The 17,503-nt window shown below is 41.1% G+C and overlaps 1 protein-coding gene across 4 annotated transcripts in view; it reads right to left on the reverse strand.

Moving 5' to 3' along the window:
• myripb (myosin VIIA and Rab interacting protein b) overlaps positions 1-17,503 on the reverse strand; it is an 82,846-nt gene that overhangs the window by 33,764 nt on the left and 31,579 nt on the right. For all 4 annotated transcript variants that reach the window (XM_077554750.1, XM_077554749.1, XM_077554748.1 and 1 more), the window contains exon 3: positions 16,619-16,840. In XM_077554750.1, the coding sequence (XP_077410876.1) occupies positions 16,619-16,840 (222 nt within the window). The remainder of the gene's footprint in view (positions 1-16,618; positions 16,841-17,503) is intronic.

Genomic DNA, 17,503 nt, shown 5'->3' on the forward strand with positions numbered 1-17,503 from the left:
CACAAATCTCTTTAAAACAGTGGGGTAAAGAGCTTTTTGCAACATAGCCCTTGTTGATCTCTTATACTCTGCTGCCACCTGCTAGTCGTTTTTGTAATAACTACCATTTCTTCAAGCATTCTCTTCAGTTCAGAGGCTGCATCAAGGCCTTTTGTATGCTCTAACATTAAAAAAAAACATAAAAAAAACAACAACATATAAATACGTATTTGGTAGCATGGTAATATTTAAAATAGAACCTATTTATACGCTTTTGGCAGCAAATGAGTTTGAATGAGTCAGCCAAGAGAAGTAGCGAAGGAAAATCCGAAAAAGCGATACAGGGATGCGTCACTTCTCACTCTGTGTTGTGCTCAAAGCTATATGTCACTGTCCGACAAGGTTTTTTACACGTCACGCCAGAAGCTGGAACTGACATTGTCATGCATCTAATTGTCTGATTCTGGGATGCCGCAGGTTGCTGTGTAACAGCACACACAGCTGTGGCAATATCACACCTCACTGGGTTGTGTTGAAAAACCAATTAGGATCTTTTTTTCTTTTTTAGATCTTACACAGGCATTTTGTGGCATCCCTCTGTATATCTGGTATATTTATTAATTATTAACCCCTAAATTGTGCGGCTAATTTAAAAATGACAGGAAATTAAAGCTCACATTATATTTATCAGAAGTGGGCATTGGTGGAAGGTCCATCAATCCATCAATGATGGATGCCAGTTTTATTGACAAATAACGAATGATGGGAAAAAGATGACAAAGAAAAAGTCAAAGAAGACAAAAAATAAGAGGATGATGAAGAAGAAAAAGAACTCCAAGGAAAACTCTACCAGAACTGCAAAATCTAAGAAAATCTCATTTTTAACACTCAAAACATTGAAAAACTTTATTCCACCACTCACCTGTTCATCACCATAATAATGACAGAGTGACGGGCTAATGTACCGGTGAAATTTACTGACAGTCATAAAATACTTGCTGTAATTTAACAATGATGGAAGCGCAGTTAAAATAACCAGAGGTGGCCACTTCCGTCTCTCTGTCGGCTCCATCGGTGACGGATGTCCACATATTCGTATTACTGACCCGGATCGACGGACGAAAACTTGCTTCAATCGACTGAGCCGATGGAGAGACGGAAGTGACCACCTCTGAAAACAATAATGACGGATTGATAACGACAGACGGGTGTCCTGGCCATTGACGAATGACAGACTCTCGAAATTCACCGACACGCCCACCTCTGCAATTTATAAAAATTGAAGGGAATTGTTGGTGAATAACAGAATATTCACGTTACTTTCATTTCAATTTCACAGAGGCCTAGCAGCCTTGTGATCAAAGTTCACACAGTAGAAACATATAATTTGCATGGCTTGCCACTAGAACGCTTCAATGTTCTGATGCTTTCTGGGTTTAGCGTAATGACACCCTTGTTTTGCATGTTATATGACCCGAACACACAGTCGGCGTATCACTCTGACAGATGCTTTAGAAAACAATCCGTTCACTGTACCAAATGACAGCAGCGTTCAGGCCATTCTCATCGGAGTGAAGGTAAACTGTGAGCGCTCCTTTAAGCCATCACATGAGCCATGATCCGGAGAACCATCTCCTGGTCAGTCTGGCAGACAGGGCGTGGGAGAACGATGAATCAGCGGCGTTACGATTCACAAACCAAACACGCATGTGCACGTACACAATAATCCCCTCTCTCTTAGTCATCTATCCTTTCCCATTCATTGCATGTAGTTCTACAGGATTTCGATGAGAGAGACAGATGGTGGGGATGAGAGGGGAAATGACTCCAAAAACAAAACGGGAAATGTCATTGCTGTGAAAGTGTCCAGTCCTCAGGTCGAATGTCACAAAAGTGGTATAAGTACTTATAACTACCGTACTGATAAATAAGTGGTCATGCACCGATGGCCATGATTCAAATCACGCTTGTGATAAAGATCAGAACACTTCATATGGAAGAAAGGTTCTGTTGCTATGAAGTCTCGGAGTAAGCGTAACATTGCCTGTGGAGAAAATCTTGCACCATCCATCAATTGTGAGCCCCATGACACTTTCGAGTCTCGACCCAATCACAAAAAGAACATCCCTGCAATTTTCCCTATGGAGTGAGCTGCAAGAAAGAAATGTCATTGTCAAAATCCAATTTCCCAGCTAGCATATGCGGTTTTCATTTTGTCCTTTAATTATACTTCCCTTGTGTAAAAAGTTAAATGTACTTGACATAAAATGCTGCATGATGACAGCAAAGATCACAGGCTGCATGGTGAGATAATCGTAGGAGTTCAGCGCTAAAGCCTCCTCCGGTGGACTCATTTAAACACTTCTACTCTGCTTATACCATCTCAGTTCTTTAGCCCGCTTGCTTTCATGTCAAGCAGCATGTGTGTGCAAACATCACATGAATGGCCAATGCGGGTAAGCGTTGCATTATTCATACCAATGCTGTCATAGTTAACAATCCCAGCCATGAGAAGCAGAGGAGGCGCGGTTTCTCCCTGACTCTCGGGTGGAATACTTTCTGATTATTAGATCAACATTCAAGGTGATACGTGCCAGTGGGCTGCTGCAGTAAGTACACCAGCACATTCAAAATAAAATTTAATTTGACAGCTGTTTTAAAAAAGTCACATAATACTCAGAATTGACCAACATTGTCAGTAAACCAGTTTCATTGTAAAACAGAATTCTCATCGAGAATCGATTTTGCTGCTAGATAGAAAAAAAAAGCTTAAACTACAATTCCCAGAGATTTGAGTGATACTTCCAAATGTAAATGTTTGCTGTTTAAGCAACAAAACATTGGCACCGTTTCACAGATGTCTGTTTCACCCCACTGGCCTCCGCTGATAAGATGTCAGAATGGCTGATTTGATTTCAGAGTGGAGAGGAGACCAAGCCCAAACCCGCTGCGGCAAGCTCAGTGACAAGCTCAGCTGATAAATGAGTTGTGACGACGTTGATTTGCACAAAGTCTAATGTACTGTAGTAATGAACCAAAGCAAGTTTGAACAGATGAATACATATGCTGAACAGTGTTAATAATATTAGGTTAAATTATGTTTTAACAAAAATGGGATGCCGACATGCCTTGTGTTTTGATAAGGACAGACATTGATACAGCTCTAAAAACAGTTGGGTCAAAAATAAATACATTTGGGTCAAAAGGAGATTGACCTGCTACTTGGGTCAATTTGACCCAACTTTCTGGGTCGTTGACATTTTGACCCCCCAGCCCAAAAATAAAAGTGCTAAATGAAAAACCTAAAAAGTTGGGTCATTGCCTTTTTGACCAATACTGGGTTATTTTGGACCAAACTGTTTTTAGAGTGACACTGTAGAATCTACTTGGATCAATGGGACCAACCCGGTAGTTGGATGAAACAACCCAGAAAGTTGGGTCAAATTGACACAAGTACGGAGTCGGTCTCATTTTGACCCAACGTGGGTTATTTTTTTACCTGTTTAACTGTTTTTAGAGTGTATATGGTAGGGTACTTGGCTCAACCTCAAGATATTTAAATGATACTTAAAAGTTTAAGAGTCAGTCAGATTCACATACTGGACATTTTCATTTTCAATTGATTTAAAAAACAAAAAAAACCTGGACAGGGTGTAAATAAGTGGACATGTCCGGGCAAAAAAGGAGGTTTGGTCACCCTCCTAAATGGGACCAAATTGATTATAACTAATGACCAGCAAGAATAATCACATAAGACTGCAGGGAGTAGTTTGTTGTATACAAGAGTGATTGACAAAAGGGGTAATGTTGAGACAAGTATAGCAAACACCGTCCTCCTTTCTCTTTCTTGTTTGTCCTCTTGAGTAAATTTACTGTAGGCACTACTGCTTCCCTGCCTGTTTGAGTAAGCTCATAATTGCACCCATGCGCCGAGTGTCACATGCACAGAAACAAAAGCCCCTTTTCACACTGCATTCCTCGTAAATTGATGTAACAGAGGCATACCAGTAAAGCCAGGATTTATTTGACTGTCCCTTTCAGACGGGCGCCACCCAAGCGCAAATTGCCGGGAACGTATACTACGGCAATCCCCTTTCAGATAATTCAATGTGTGATGGCATCAGCGCAACAGCGACAATTGCTTTAAAACCGTGGGGGCGTTGACTTCTCGGGTCTTAAACTTCACATTCAGGTTGTTGCTATAGCCTGTGAAAAATGACTAGGTCGTCTTCAATGCATCAGTCCTTTACACACTTGTACCGCAAACCGGAAAAGTCGGGAAGTAGCTGTCTCCCTCCTGCTCACCTCTGACCATCTGCAGTAGAGTAAATATATGCCACCTTAGCCTTTATTTGTGAGTATACAGTAATTACAAAGTCCTATAAAAAGTGAAGTGAACTGTATTTTATCTGTCTGTCATAAATTTAGTTGGCATGCACAGTTATTAAAAATGCTTGACTATCAACCCCAGCAACTGTAATAAGTGAAGCTTGAGTGTTTGTCTGTGAAGCTTCTCAGTCATCCATCTCATGCTTTTCCCAATCAGAGGACTCCACACCAAGAATTTAGAACTGAACACGGGTTTTGTCCAGTTGCCTCGATTAAACTTATGTGACTTATTTGAAAATATACTTACGCACGGTACTCTAGCTGATGGACGCAAGGGGACAAGCATATTTGGATATGGCCAGCACTGAGCTGCTCGTCCCAGGAGACCCAGGACTAAACGCACACTTAATAACATCACATTATTTTAAACTTAATGAGTTCAAACAGCTCTCATCACTCATGCAGAAACAAACATGCATGTCTGCGCGATAATGCATGCAAATGAGTGTGTGCGAACCATCTGCGGTCCCACAGCACTGACAGCAGTATAGAAAAATCTGCATATTGTAGTACATATAAAATGGTCCAAGACAACTTTGATCCCCATTCATCCATGTGATATACCACTTATCCTCACTCGAGTGGCACATAGGGTGAAGTCTATCCCTGCTGATTTTGGCTAAGAGGCGGGGGTACACTCTGGATTGCAAACAGGCACACTCATTCATACCTATGAAAATTTTAAGTAGTTATAATCAAACATGCAAGAGCAGGGAAAACCGGTAACCAACTCATCAGTCCCAATACTTTTGTTCTACAATATTTTTTCAACCTCAAGCCTCAGCGTGTACAGATATAATGGAAAACAATATACCTCACTCTCATGAGAGCAGAATTTCAAGTAGATGCGAGAAGATCATTTAATGAGTATGAAAATCGCTGCCAGTTGTTTCACTACTTCTAGGGAGGAAAATGATTGTGGTGGGAGATCAGAGACGACGGTTTGACTGGGGAAAAGTGTGAAATATTATCCATTCAACACCTTCCGTCACTGCATCGATAAATTATTAGAACGATTTAAGGAGAAAATGATTACAGGATGTGATGATAATGAAAAAAATGCATTTATTTATAAATTTAAGACTCCACTTGATTGATATGCCAATCACATGACTTTATCATCTCTTTGAAACGATGCAAGCCTACTAGAAAATGAGACACGGCCCAGTCCAGTATGTCTTCCCCTAGATGATGAAATTCATCTTTGGGCCAAGATAGTCGAGCCCAGCGCAAACAGCACTGGGAGTTAAGGATTTATCAGGCTAAAACAACTTAAAAAGGGAAGCCATATTTGGATCAAAGCGTTGCGCCAGTGGTATGGTCAGCTTGCAATGAAGGCGCACTTATGGACTGGTTCAGGTGCACGGGGGGAGAGAGACTTGGCAAGTCCTCAGTTGAAGGCGAGGGCTGTGCCACAGCGAAGTTATGTGAAACAATGATTTATGCATATCTATTTGCAGGTATATGGACTGGACTGATTGCTTTATTTTAAAGCCAGCAAGCTTTGTCCCGCTCTGATGCGCAGAGTAGCATGGATGTAAACAAGTTACAAGCAAGCTAAGAAGCTAACGCTATTTCCATGTTTATTTTTATAGACAATGATGATACATGCCTCAACCCTGGACCTGTTTTTCCCTCGTCCTTTTGCCGCGTTCTTAATGCAGCACCTGAGGGCTTGGACCATTTCATTTTAAAGGTTTTTGATGTATAGACAACAACACAAGTGTGCCATCCATCCATCAATAGCGCTCTGAGATGATGCGCGACCCCTCCCCCTACCTTTCACAGTAAACAGCGGGTCATGTTCAAGGTGCCAGGTCATGATCTCGTAGTCATTTGAACTAGAAGTTATTCTGTATGTGCTCATGTATGTGCAACGATTAATTTTGGGAAATTTATCATATTGTGATTAGATTAATTGTATATGTAGGGCTTTATTTTATCTTTTACTTATTTTAGTGTAAGCAATGGATAAGGGTTTATAACTTACACTAATATCTGTACATTTAAGAAAAGTGCATGTTCTGTTTATTTTCTATTATTCGTTTTTTTCTTGATTTGCTTTCTTTTTCTATTTTAATGATTTATTATTGAATAAAATAACTTATTGTACATGATATAAGTTGGTGGGGGTATGATTAGATAACTACTCCTTTTGAACATGTAAATTCTGACTTTAATAATAATTCTTCCATCCATCCATTTTCTTAACCGCTTGACCTCACAAGGGTCGCGGGGGGCGCTGGAGCCTATCCCAGCTGGCTTTGGGCAGTAGGTGGGTTACACCCTGAACTGGTTGCCAGCCAATCGCAGGGCACACAGAGACGAACCACCCACACTCACAATCACACCTATGGACACTTTGGAGTGTTCAATTGACCTGCCATGCATGTCTTTGGAATGTGGGAGGAAACCGGAGTACCCGGAGAAAACCCACGCAAGCCCGGGGAGAACATGCAAACTCCACCCAGGAAAGCCGAAGCCCGGACTCGATTTCACGTCCTCTGCACTGGGAGGCGGACATGCTAACCAGTCATTCACCGTGCCGCCCTATAATAATAATTATTATTTTCCTTTTTAATTTTTATTTTCTTTCTTTCACTTTTATTTTGCATTGCATTTATATGCTCAATAAACCACACCAAAACTAAACAAAAAACAAATTATTACATAAAATATATATGCTGTATAACATATTTTATTTTTGAAAACCTGAGGGGGTAAAATATGTTATCTTTTTGTTTGCCCTGCAATTTGGCACCCCCTCCACTAGATGGCGCCTTAGGCAACCACCTAGTTTGCCTATGCCCAGGCCCTGCATCCGGGTTGTGCAGAAATAAACAACAGTAGTCACTTGATGATGGTTTATCGTTTATGTCCCGAATTATGTAGACTTCAGATTAATTATGAGCGGCAGGATTCTTGAGGGTAATACTGATAGTGACTGCTGGAGGGCACTGATGTCCCGTGTAACTTCCGAGGGTACTGTTTCCACCCAGCTGTCTCCAGGAATGTTGAAAATAAGATACATAGCTGATTACCTGTCCCAGCCATAAGACTGGTCTGTCACTGATAAGCGGTCGTAACGCTTGTCTTCTTGCTTTACAGGCTTTTAGATCTCTGCAGGCTCTTAAGAATGTATTTCCTGTGGGTAGTAAAAATGAAATTCAGTCCCTTGCTGGAGGGAAGTTTAAAGAGTTTTTCCTTGTTGAACTGTCGTTGGTTGGTTTGAAGAAACACAGGGTTAATCCATCAAGACACGCACATACATTCCCCAGGCTGAAATGTTTTAAAAGGCAATAGAAAAAAAAAATTGGGAGTGATGGGCAATACTTGTAACAGGAAAATGAATAAAGCAGGAAAATCCACCAATTTTTATCCAGGGGGGCGGCCATTTTGCCACTTGCTGTTAACTAAAAATGACATCACAGTTGCTCAGGGCTAAGCAAAATGCTGGCGCCCCCTGAGATGGACCGAAATGAGTGGATCTTGCTGTCCCCCTTTAATATTTTGCTTTTCATTCAAAGGTTTTTCTTTTTCCGTACTTGCTGGCCGCAAATTAAAAAAATTAGGGCTTCAAAATTAAAGCGTTAACTCTGGAAGATTCATTTAATTTCTTTAAAGTGTTTAAAATTTAACTCAACGCAGTTTTATTTACTTCCTGTGATGGCCTTTAGCCTCTGCTCACGTTTGGAGCCAAACTTGGAATGAGTCACTGGCGGGAAGATGGATAAACACGGACTATAGGTAGTTTTATTTTCTGTTTTACTTGCTTGACGCTTATTGGAGAATTCTAAAATAGTTGGCGCACTATGCAAAGCTAAATTCAAGTAGTTTAACTGTACATCTTTGGTTCACGAGGGTCAGCTGGAGCCTATCCCAGCTGTCTTCTGGCATCTAAGAGCAAATGATTTCACATCAATTTAAATATTTTACTCAAGTTACGAGCTTTGTAGAACATAGTAGTAGAAAAACGTGATTAATCGCAATGAATAATGTAATATTGCGCAATTTAGTTAAATTTTTAATCATTTGACAGCACTAGAAAAAGTAATCAAAATGTCTTTAAGTATATTTTCTATATCCAACTCATGCTGCCTATATTTTTAACAATAAAGTTGAGCTTCTTCTCTACTGAAGAAAAGTACTTTAACATGAATTTCCAGAGGACAGGAATTGCTATGCCTTTCGCAATTGTGAGTTTACAAGCATTAAGTGAATACCAGATAATGCATTGCTAGTGGTCCATTAAAAATCCATCATTTGTTCTCATTTGCATTTGAAAGCTGTGGATGAGGATAAGCTGTGCCACCAGAAGGCCAAGAGGTGCATACATCCATCTGCTGGATTCATGACGCCACTTGGAGGAATGAAGCCTTTGAAAGCAACATAAACTGTGTGAAAAGCACATTTAGGTGTTAAGACGAGAGAAAAGGCTGAAATGGTTTTACACAACAGTGTCCATATTGTAATGACATTATAAGTAGCAAACAGGTTCTCTCTCCAATCCCACCAAAGCATATAAAAAACCAAGGGATTTTGCTTCTGTTCTGAACCACTAGTCATTTCACAGCATAAACCGCTTTAAGAATCATGAGTTTTCCAATCACTTGCCTGAGCGCTGCCAGCCACAAAATCACCCGGATCACGTGGAGCATGCCGTTCAGTTTTCCAAGGGTCATCTACTGGTAACAGGCAGGCTGCAGTGACTGGGCTCACAACTGAACCAAATAATTGAATCCATTCAGTCTGAGCCACACAAACATACATAAATAGTGTACTTTATGTAGAAAACCTGCCTGAGAACTGTAAGCCAACCAATGAGATTCTAGAGACACAAATAGCTCAGAGAAAAATCAGCAAAATGACACAAGCTACAGTATTTAGGCATGGCTAACAAAATTCACGAGGAGCAAACGGTCTTTGTGTTGTGAGTACATGCCCACTTGTTTACCTGGACAGCAGTGATTTATCACCTGCTACGCAACCTCGTCCCCTATCATGCAACACAGGGGGCCTCACAGCAAGAAGCACTTACAAAGCAGAAATCGACACAAATTCTCAGTGAAACAATAAAAGGACAAAGACGAATTGCTAAGAAGTTGACAGCCAATTAGCTTTGAGCTACGCCTTTCACGCAGCGCAGACACTTTGGATTCAGGTTATGTTTCAATAAATCAGAGCAAGGCATTTAAATTAGTCTGGATTGTCTGAACTTAAGTCGGCAGTATGCTGAGTGTGCGTGTGTATGGTCACTGTTCAGCAATCCTCTGTGTGCGTTTTGTGCCACGGCTGACTGTGCCACCACTAGGAAATACAAATCACCTGCGCAAAATGATATATCGACCAGGATGGTTGGGGTAACAGAGGGAATAGTGAGGCAGAGTATGTGATTAGTGGTGCACCTGGTAGGATAAAAAAATAGAGGATTTCAATATGCTGCATTTTTTAAAAAAAAACATTTTTAATTTAAGTAAAGAATAGCTGTAATTAGTACTTCTCCACCACATCCAGCTCTGACACCTGTCATCCCTAAGACATACTGTACATCATGACTGGCCTCATTATTTTGTATTTTTTTTTTTATACACCGTTCGCTTCTTCTCAGAAACTCTTCCACAACATACCTGACACTTTCCTCCACCCATTCCAACCTGCTTGGATCTGTTCTTTCACCTCCTTTCCACAGGTAGCACCGTTCTGGACTTTGGACCCCAAGTATTTAAAGTCTTCCACCCTTGGAAGCGCTTTTCCCTGTAGCCTAATTCATCCAGTCTTAATTCTGCTAATCTTCACTCTTATGCTTTTCAGTGAATGCTCCAACCTACCAACAATTTCCTCCACCTGATCCCGACTCTCAATGCAGGTCACAATTCATTTCTGAGTACCCTATACTTCTTGTACCTTCTTCATCAACACCCTCATGGCAAATACTACATCTGCAGTACTCTTTCTTGGCATAAAAACCACACTGCAGCTCACAAATGCTCACTTCTGTCCTGAGTCTAGCCTCCATTTCTTTTTCTCGTAACTTCTTTGTATGGTTCATCAATTTTATTCCTAATTAGCTCCCACAACTCTGCAGGTCTTCCTTGTCCTTAAGAACATGCAGCAGCAGCATACTTGAACACACAACAATCTTTTCACACCATTTAGAATTCTATGGAACAGCCTAGTCAAAAACCTCTGCCTTTAAATTTTTCATACTCTTTAGTGATTTTCGAACTCTCCCCATAATATCTTATACTAATATCATTGCTACCTCCGGGTCCACAGCAATCACCTCTACCAGTCTTCCTTCTCTCACATTTCCTTATTCATCAACTCCTCAGAGTATTTGTTCCATATGTCTAACACACAACTGGCATTAGTCAAGACATTCCCATCACAAACCTTAATCACCCTAACCTGCTGCACATCCCATCTTTGGCTTTATTTGGATTGAGGTGTTTTTATATGATGCATTTCCATTCCATTTGGTCATTCTGTCTCATTCTAATCGGAATACAAAGCTTCATGTAATACATATATCAAATCTCTTCGTCTCTTTTAGTTCACACCTATCTACCAACATTTAAAAAAACACCCTCGATTTCAAGCTTAAGCCTCATCACTCGAGCTGACTCATTTCCACCCCAACTCCATTTGTGTTCTTATCAGCAACATGATAAAATAATGTGAACCTAGCCCTAAACTTAAACTAAACTAGCCTAATTACCGTTTCTACCTGCTCTCCTGGACACATTCTTCGAATCATCATGTCAACCAGCTCCATAGTTTTTCCTGTCATAGTGCTCACATTCAAAGTCTATATTTTGATTTTAGGCTAAAAGCTTTCCTTCTCTCTCTTTGCATTTGCCTCCTCTCCTTTGTCTTCACCCCATCGGGTGCCCTGCAGCACCAATGGTGTTTTTTGTTAACCTGTGCCACAACCAAACTGATATGAAATTGTTAGGATGAACGCTCATAATAAGCAAAAAAGTAATGGCTGAATTGTTTTCTTGTTTTCCCTCCATCTACGCAGATACAAATAGCCTTAGAGTAAAAACACAGGGCAAGGAAACGGTGGGACAGAGAAGAGACACAGACATGTAAATTATTCAACTTGAGACGTGGGCGGTGCCTGCTTTGTGGTGCTGTAGGGCACAGCCTCCCCCAGAGAGCGCAGTCTTGCTCGCTGGTGCTGATAAAAATACTCCCAGAAAGATGACCAAAAAAAAGACCATCCCACCTCTCATAGCTGCAGGTGCTTGTCTGGAGGCAGCCAGAGAGTTCATGGAAGTGCTTACCAGGGGTGTATATAGACACAGCAACACATGCAACTGCAATAGATTCTTTCTGGGATGCTTCAATACATAATGCAACATAGAGGCAGGTGAAGAAAAGAGATGGGGAATATTTTAACAGTACGCTGTTATTATATATTATATATAAATATATATATATATATATATATATTATACCAGTAGGCTGGTTATTTTTGTTACAATAATGTCTTTTTGAACAGCCGCGTTAATGGACCTTTACTGCCGCGTTACAGGCAAGCACTTACAAAAACGGATTTAATTTCACCATTTGACGTTATTGCCTCGTCAAGCGTTGTAAGTTTTGTTCTATTATACTGCACTATGACTGACTGCAGGACGTGCGTTGCATTATTTGTGCACTGCACAAATGTTGTTCAGATGTTAATAAATGGGACGCTTTGTGTTCCCAAACAGTCATCGCTGTCCGGACAATCCCCTCTGTGGTTCCAGGAACTCTTATATATACCGGTACGATAACATTAAAACACCTGCGGCTTACAGTCGGGTGAAGCTTATACATGGAACAATCTGTAGTACAGTATTCCCCAAACTTAGTTAGTGCGGCTTAAGCAGGTGTGCCTTATAGTCAGGAAATTAAGGTAGTTAAACTCCCATGCATACACTTTTGTTAAAAATGTATAGCACCCTACATTGGCATGGTATGTTAAATCACTTGAATCACATTTGTGTGAAACATGGCAAATACACCGCCTCTTCTGAAATTACAGAACATTCATTTACAAAACACAATATAATAAGAAGAGAAAAATAATAATTGTTCAGTTTGTTTGGTACCAATCGTTGGCACACTTGTTGGAGCTCATTTGCAATCCACAAGGAAAAGTTTGAGATTCCTTCAGATCCGAGCAACGTTAGTTCAAACCTTCTGCAGAGAAGTTTGTTAGCTTGGCCACGAAAATAGGCCTTCCATTCACGACAAGTCCTGAGTACGTTTAGCAGCGTCTCCAAGCACACTTTATCCTGAAGCCCACTATCAACAAGATTCACGAACCTTCATAAATTCACTCTGTGTTAACTACGAATGTACATAAATTCACATTTCCTGAGTTCCTGAAGTCGCACTTCAGCTTGTTCCCACGTTGAGCTAAGCAGCAGCCAACTGCCAATAGCAGAACTTCGTTTGCGCTAATGACACAGCACAATTAAAGGACATTAATTTCACACGACGGATTCGTTCATGACATCTCAATAAGTAAAACAAACGGTCAAAAGCATGACAATTACCTTAGTTGAACTGGTATAACTTAATTGTGGGCACAAAACCCTTAATGTCTCGTCCTCTCTCCGTGTAACTCTTAATTCTGATTCCCGTCCCTGAGCATCCTCGTACATTTTTCGTTCCCCCTCGTTCTTTTAGGTTCCACCCCAACAGTAATCTGATTGGTTGATATTCACCACTTCACTTTACTCTGATTGACTGTCCATCGATATACACCTGCTCAACGCGGGGGGGAGATCAGAAATTACAGTGTCATTCAACATTAACTCTTTTCCCTTATGAGGCAATTAAATAACTTCAGGTGAACTTTACAATGTAAACAATAAAAGATAAATTAGCGCTTCATAAATATGGCTGGATTGAGACACATACAATGAGATGGTTCTTATAACAATAAATAGACGTGACAAGCACAGTGATGCGGTCTCATACACTAGTAAGATAGCGAGCGAGCCTACTAGCTAGCAGACTAAATTGTGTTTCTGTGTACTTTTTGACTGACGTACCAATAACCCGCACCCACTACAACTACTCATTTAAACAAGGCATCCATAACAAGAAAACTTTAGTGTGCTGTCTTGTGTGTGACAGTTATTGTGTTACACCATCATGACAAAGTCACACTTGGTGCGTCGGTTCATTCAATATATTATAATATCTCCTAATTTTGTGGTAAGTGATTGTATTCTGTGTGCATGTGTGTCCTGTATGTTGCTATATTGACATTGCAGTAAATGCTATAATCTCCTCACAGTCAAGCTTACAATGTAATTATGAAATGGAAAAAGCTGTTTTGACACTAAGTGCATTACACTTTGCACGCGTATGCATGCACACATTCACAAACCGAGGCATATAATTCGATTATTTCATGGCCTAAAGAATGTACTGTATATGCAGGCACAAAATCATCCTTTTCTGTAGTGCAACTGCTCTAAATATAAATGTGTAAAGTTAAGGACATTGCTAGGAAGGTAAAGACAGAAAGCAATTCAAAATCTAAATTATAAGCAGATAAAATAATCAGAAATGCCAGCAAAGGGAAAATAAATGGGAGTTGACTGAGCATTCAAGATGTTTTTCATAAATTTGTTACTAATTAGGACAGACTACTCGCACGTCCTTCCCTATCCTGCTGCCCTTTCTTCCTCCTGCCCTCTCCCTCTCGACCTCCGGCACTCATCTCTCTTAATCATCTGCTCTTTCCCCTTAACAGTTCCCAGGCTGCTTGTAGCTTGGGGCCTAAACAGGAGATGGGGGTTGGATGGTGGAGTTTTCATATTCCACTAAAAATGTTCTGGCTTGTGTAAGCTGCTAGTGGTCAATGCCCCTTTTAGGATGGGGGTGGGGGGCAATTGCTTCAATCTACAAACGAGCAGGGTTACTCAGGAGTGAAAAGTCACGCATGATTCTCTCCATGTTCTATTTTTACCTTTAACACTCCAACCCCTATTAGTGGTCAGGACAACTCAAAGCCCAATCAATATTTCTTCTATTTCTTCTCAAGCGCCTCATTAAAACAATTAGTTTTAGTCAATACAAGTGTGCATGTGTGTCTAAAGATGCAGTTTTGTTTCTGAACTGTCTCAGCAAAGTTCCAGAACTATTCTAAAAAAAAAAAAGAAGATATATTTTAAATATATATATGATCTCCTGCAGCTCAGTTTTCTTGAATATAAAATTATCACGCACTGAATGAAGAAAACGCCAAATGATCAAAGTAGATGTACTGTGATTGTCTTGCCCGAAAATGTGTAGTTTTGTTTTGATACATCTTTTGTGGCAGCAGTCTTGGAACTTTTCTGACAAACTTGGTACTAATGAGTGCGAAGAGGCGACTTTAGCCTCTGTGTGCGAGTATATGAGCAATGATTACAACTCTACTGTTCTGGAGGGATCACACTTGTGCGACTGGGAATGATAACGAACAGAGCAAGACAGACAGACATAGAGAGAGAGAGACAGATACAGACAGACACAGAGAGAGAGGGAGAGGGAGAGACAGAGAGGAAAAACAGACAGACAGAGAAAGAGTGAGAGAGTGAGACAGACAGGCAGACAGAAAAACAGAGACAGCAAGAGAGAGGCAGACATAGAGAGACAGAGACATAGAGAGAGAGAGAGAGACAGAGACAGAGACAGAGACAGAGCAAGACAGACAGAGACAGACAGACAGACAGACAGACAGACAGAAAAACAGACAGAGAGACAGAGGCATAGAGAGAGAGACAGAGGGAGAGAGCATTTGGCCTGTTCCATCGGGAATTGGATTTACATTTGGATTGTGCAGAATGCCGTTAGAAAATTGCAAAGCGATAAATGGGGATTTGATATAGAGGCCACGGTTTTTAAAGATACAGAACATGTTGTTGGTGTTTTTTTTTTTATAGCAATGACATAAATCTCTCCAATTTGACTATTTTACAGAAATGTGAGCAGTGCCTGTGAGTACTTTGTGTGCGTGTGCAATCAACAGCAAATCCTGGTGCAACATGTTTGATATGTTGGGTGGAAAAAGCACATTTTATTAAAATATTGCTATCATTAATAGTTACACAAATATACACATTCTCTATTATGATTGCATGCTTCTGTTTTCAGGACGGTGTACACAGTCCTGAGTTTTCATTTACAAATAATTTAGACATAATTCCAGTCTTCTGTAAGTGCTAATATGCCCAACGAAATATTTCCAAGCCTATAACTCTTGGGCAAGCTGTAAACAGTCGTTTCCAATGACACAACACCACCCAGAGAGAGTAATTCATGCTAAGAGCGGATTTAAGGCAGCATAATGCGCTAATGATAAGTGCTGCGTTTACATGATGCCGGTCCATGACACTGTTGTGACATCAGGCCCATCTGTGACCAGTCTAAACCCCTAATGAGAACATTTGAGCCCATGGGAAGAAGCGGCGCGTTTCACAGATGCCGATATCCAATAAAGGCGTGTGCCTGGGGCGAGACCAAACCTTGCCCACCTCATTCAGATACCGCCGATTTCATTCTCCCTCGCGTCTTATATACCAACACAACGGCAGTGGAGCTACCTCAGTACACCGCAAAAATCAATGAAAGTCAAATAGAAGCAGTGTCAGGGGAATGGAAGGAGAAAATGGGGCCAAGTGGAGGGGCAACATTTTTGGACAGCATCCTGTCAAACCCAAGCACCTTTACTTCTCCAATTTGACATCTGCTCTGCCTGCCTTAGATTTCCCCATTAGCATATGAATTCCTCCGCTCTGATGCAACAGTACTTCCAACCCCCTCCCTGCCGATGGAAAAAGCCTATTCATCCACTGGCAAGTGGGGGCACTAACACCCAAAGGCGGTGTGCGCAAAACACACACACACAACAAATATTCGCCGTCTTTCAAGTCTAAATGTTGACTGTGTATACAGAGATGTGATTGAAAGACAAACAATCATCAATCAAGACCAGGAAATGTCATGTACTTAAACATGCACCCGTACTAGTAATTAAATGACATGTCAATAAAAGTCACACATCAAGTAATAAAAAAAAAAAATCACTTTATCAGCTCACATCTTTAATCACCCCTCTTCCCTTTCATGAATCCCTGAAGTGTATATTCAGTCCCATTCTCCTTACAATCACCCAATTCCAATTCCGAGCTCCCATTCACCCCTCTGCCAAAGCTCTCCCCTTCCCGCGCGGGAGTGTGTGTGCGCGAGTACGAACCTGCCCTTCTGGCACGCGGAGCACAGCCAGGCTTTGTCCTTCTTGTTGTACGTGCAGCAGGTCTTGCACACGTTGTACTGGCAGTCCAGGCACTCGCGCTTGGGGTTGAGCAGGAAGGTGAAGGGCGCGCAGCAGCGGATGCAGCAGTGCTCGTTGAAACGGTGCTGCTTGCAGAGGATGGAGCATCTGCTGCCTTCCTCCGCCAGCTCCTGCTTCATCTCGCTGGAGCCGGGCGAGCGAGAGAATGAGAGAGAGGGAGAGAGGGGTGAAGGGGAGGGGGAGGGGAGGAGAGCATCTGGTCAAGTGGTAGAATATGACTGAGATGTGGAATAATCAGCGATGCTATAGCAAATTAAAAATGCATAAACAAGGGGACGGGGTGCAGTGGTAGCTTCTACTTTCTCTCGCTGTCACTCTTTGTACGCAGGTTCTGTGTAACGATGGCTGACGTTTCAATTTGGAAGACCCTGTCAAGCTGCGTTTGCCCATCGCATCAAAAGACAGTTGAGGACAGCAGTGTGTGGACCCCAGCGTCCTTCACGCGCAAACTATAGAATGAGCCACTTCTATTAAGACAACATGAGAATAATGTTGCTTTGAAGGTCAATTGCACAAAGCAGCTTGGAATGAAAAGATCTATTTCATGGGATGGGAAAAAAAATGAGACTGAAGGACACCACACTCCTTTGATACTATTTAGCTGCAGCTGACATAAACCTTGACAAATTAAATTACGCATGAGTTTTACCGAGCTATGCACATTTTGGAATGTAAAATTTTTTCCAAACAAGTAATCAGACTTAAGTTACTCTTCAAAGCTCCGTGAAAATTACTGCAAAGAATGAATATGCTTCTTACATACAAGCATCATAAAACGTTTATGAG

Source organism: Vanacampus margaritifer, chromosome 20, assembly GCF_051991255.1.
Source record: "Vanacampus margaritifer isolate UIUO_Vmar chromosome 20, RoL_Vmar_1.0, whole genome shotgun sequence".
NCBI lineage: Eukaryota > Metazoa > Chordata > Actinopteri > Syngnathiformes > Syngnathidae > Vanacampus > Vanacampus margaritifer.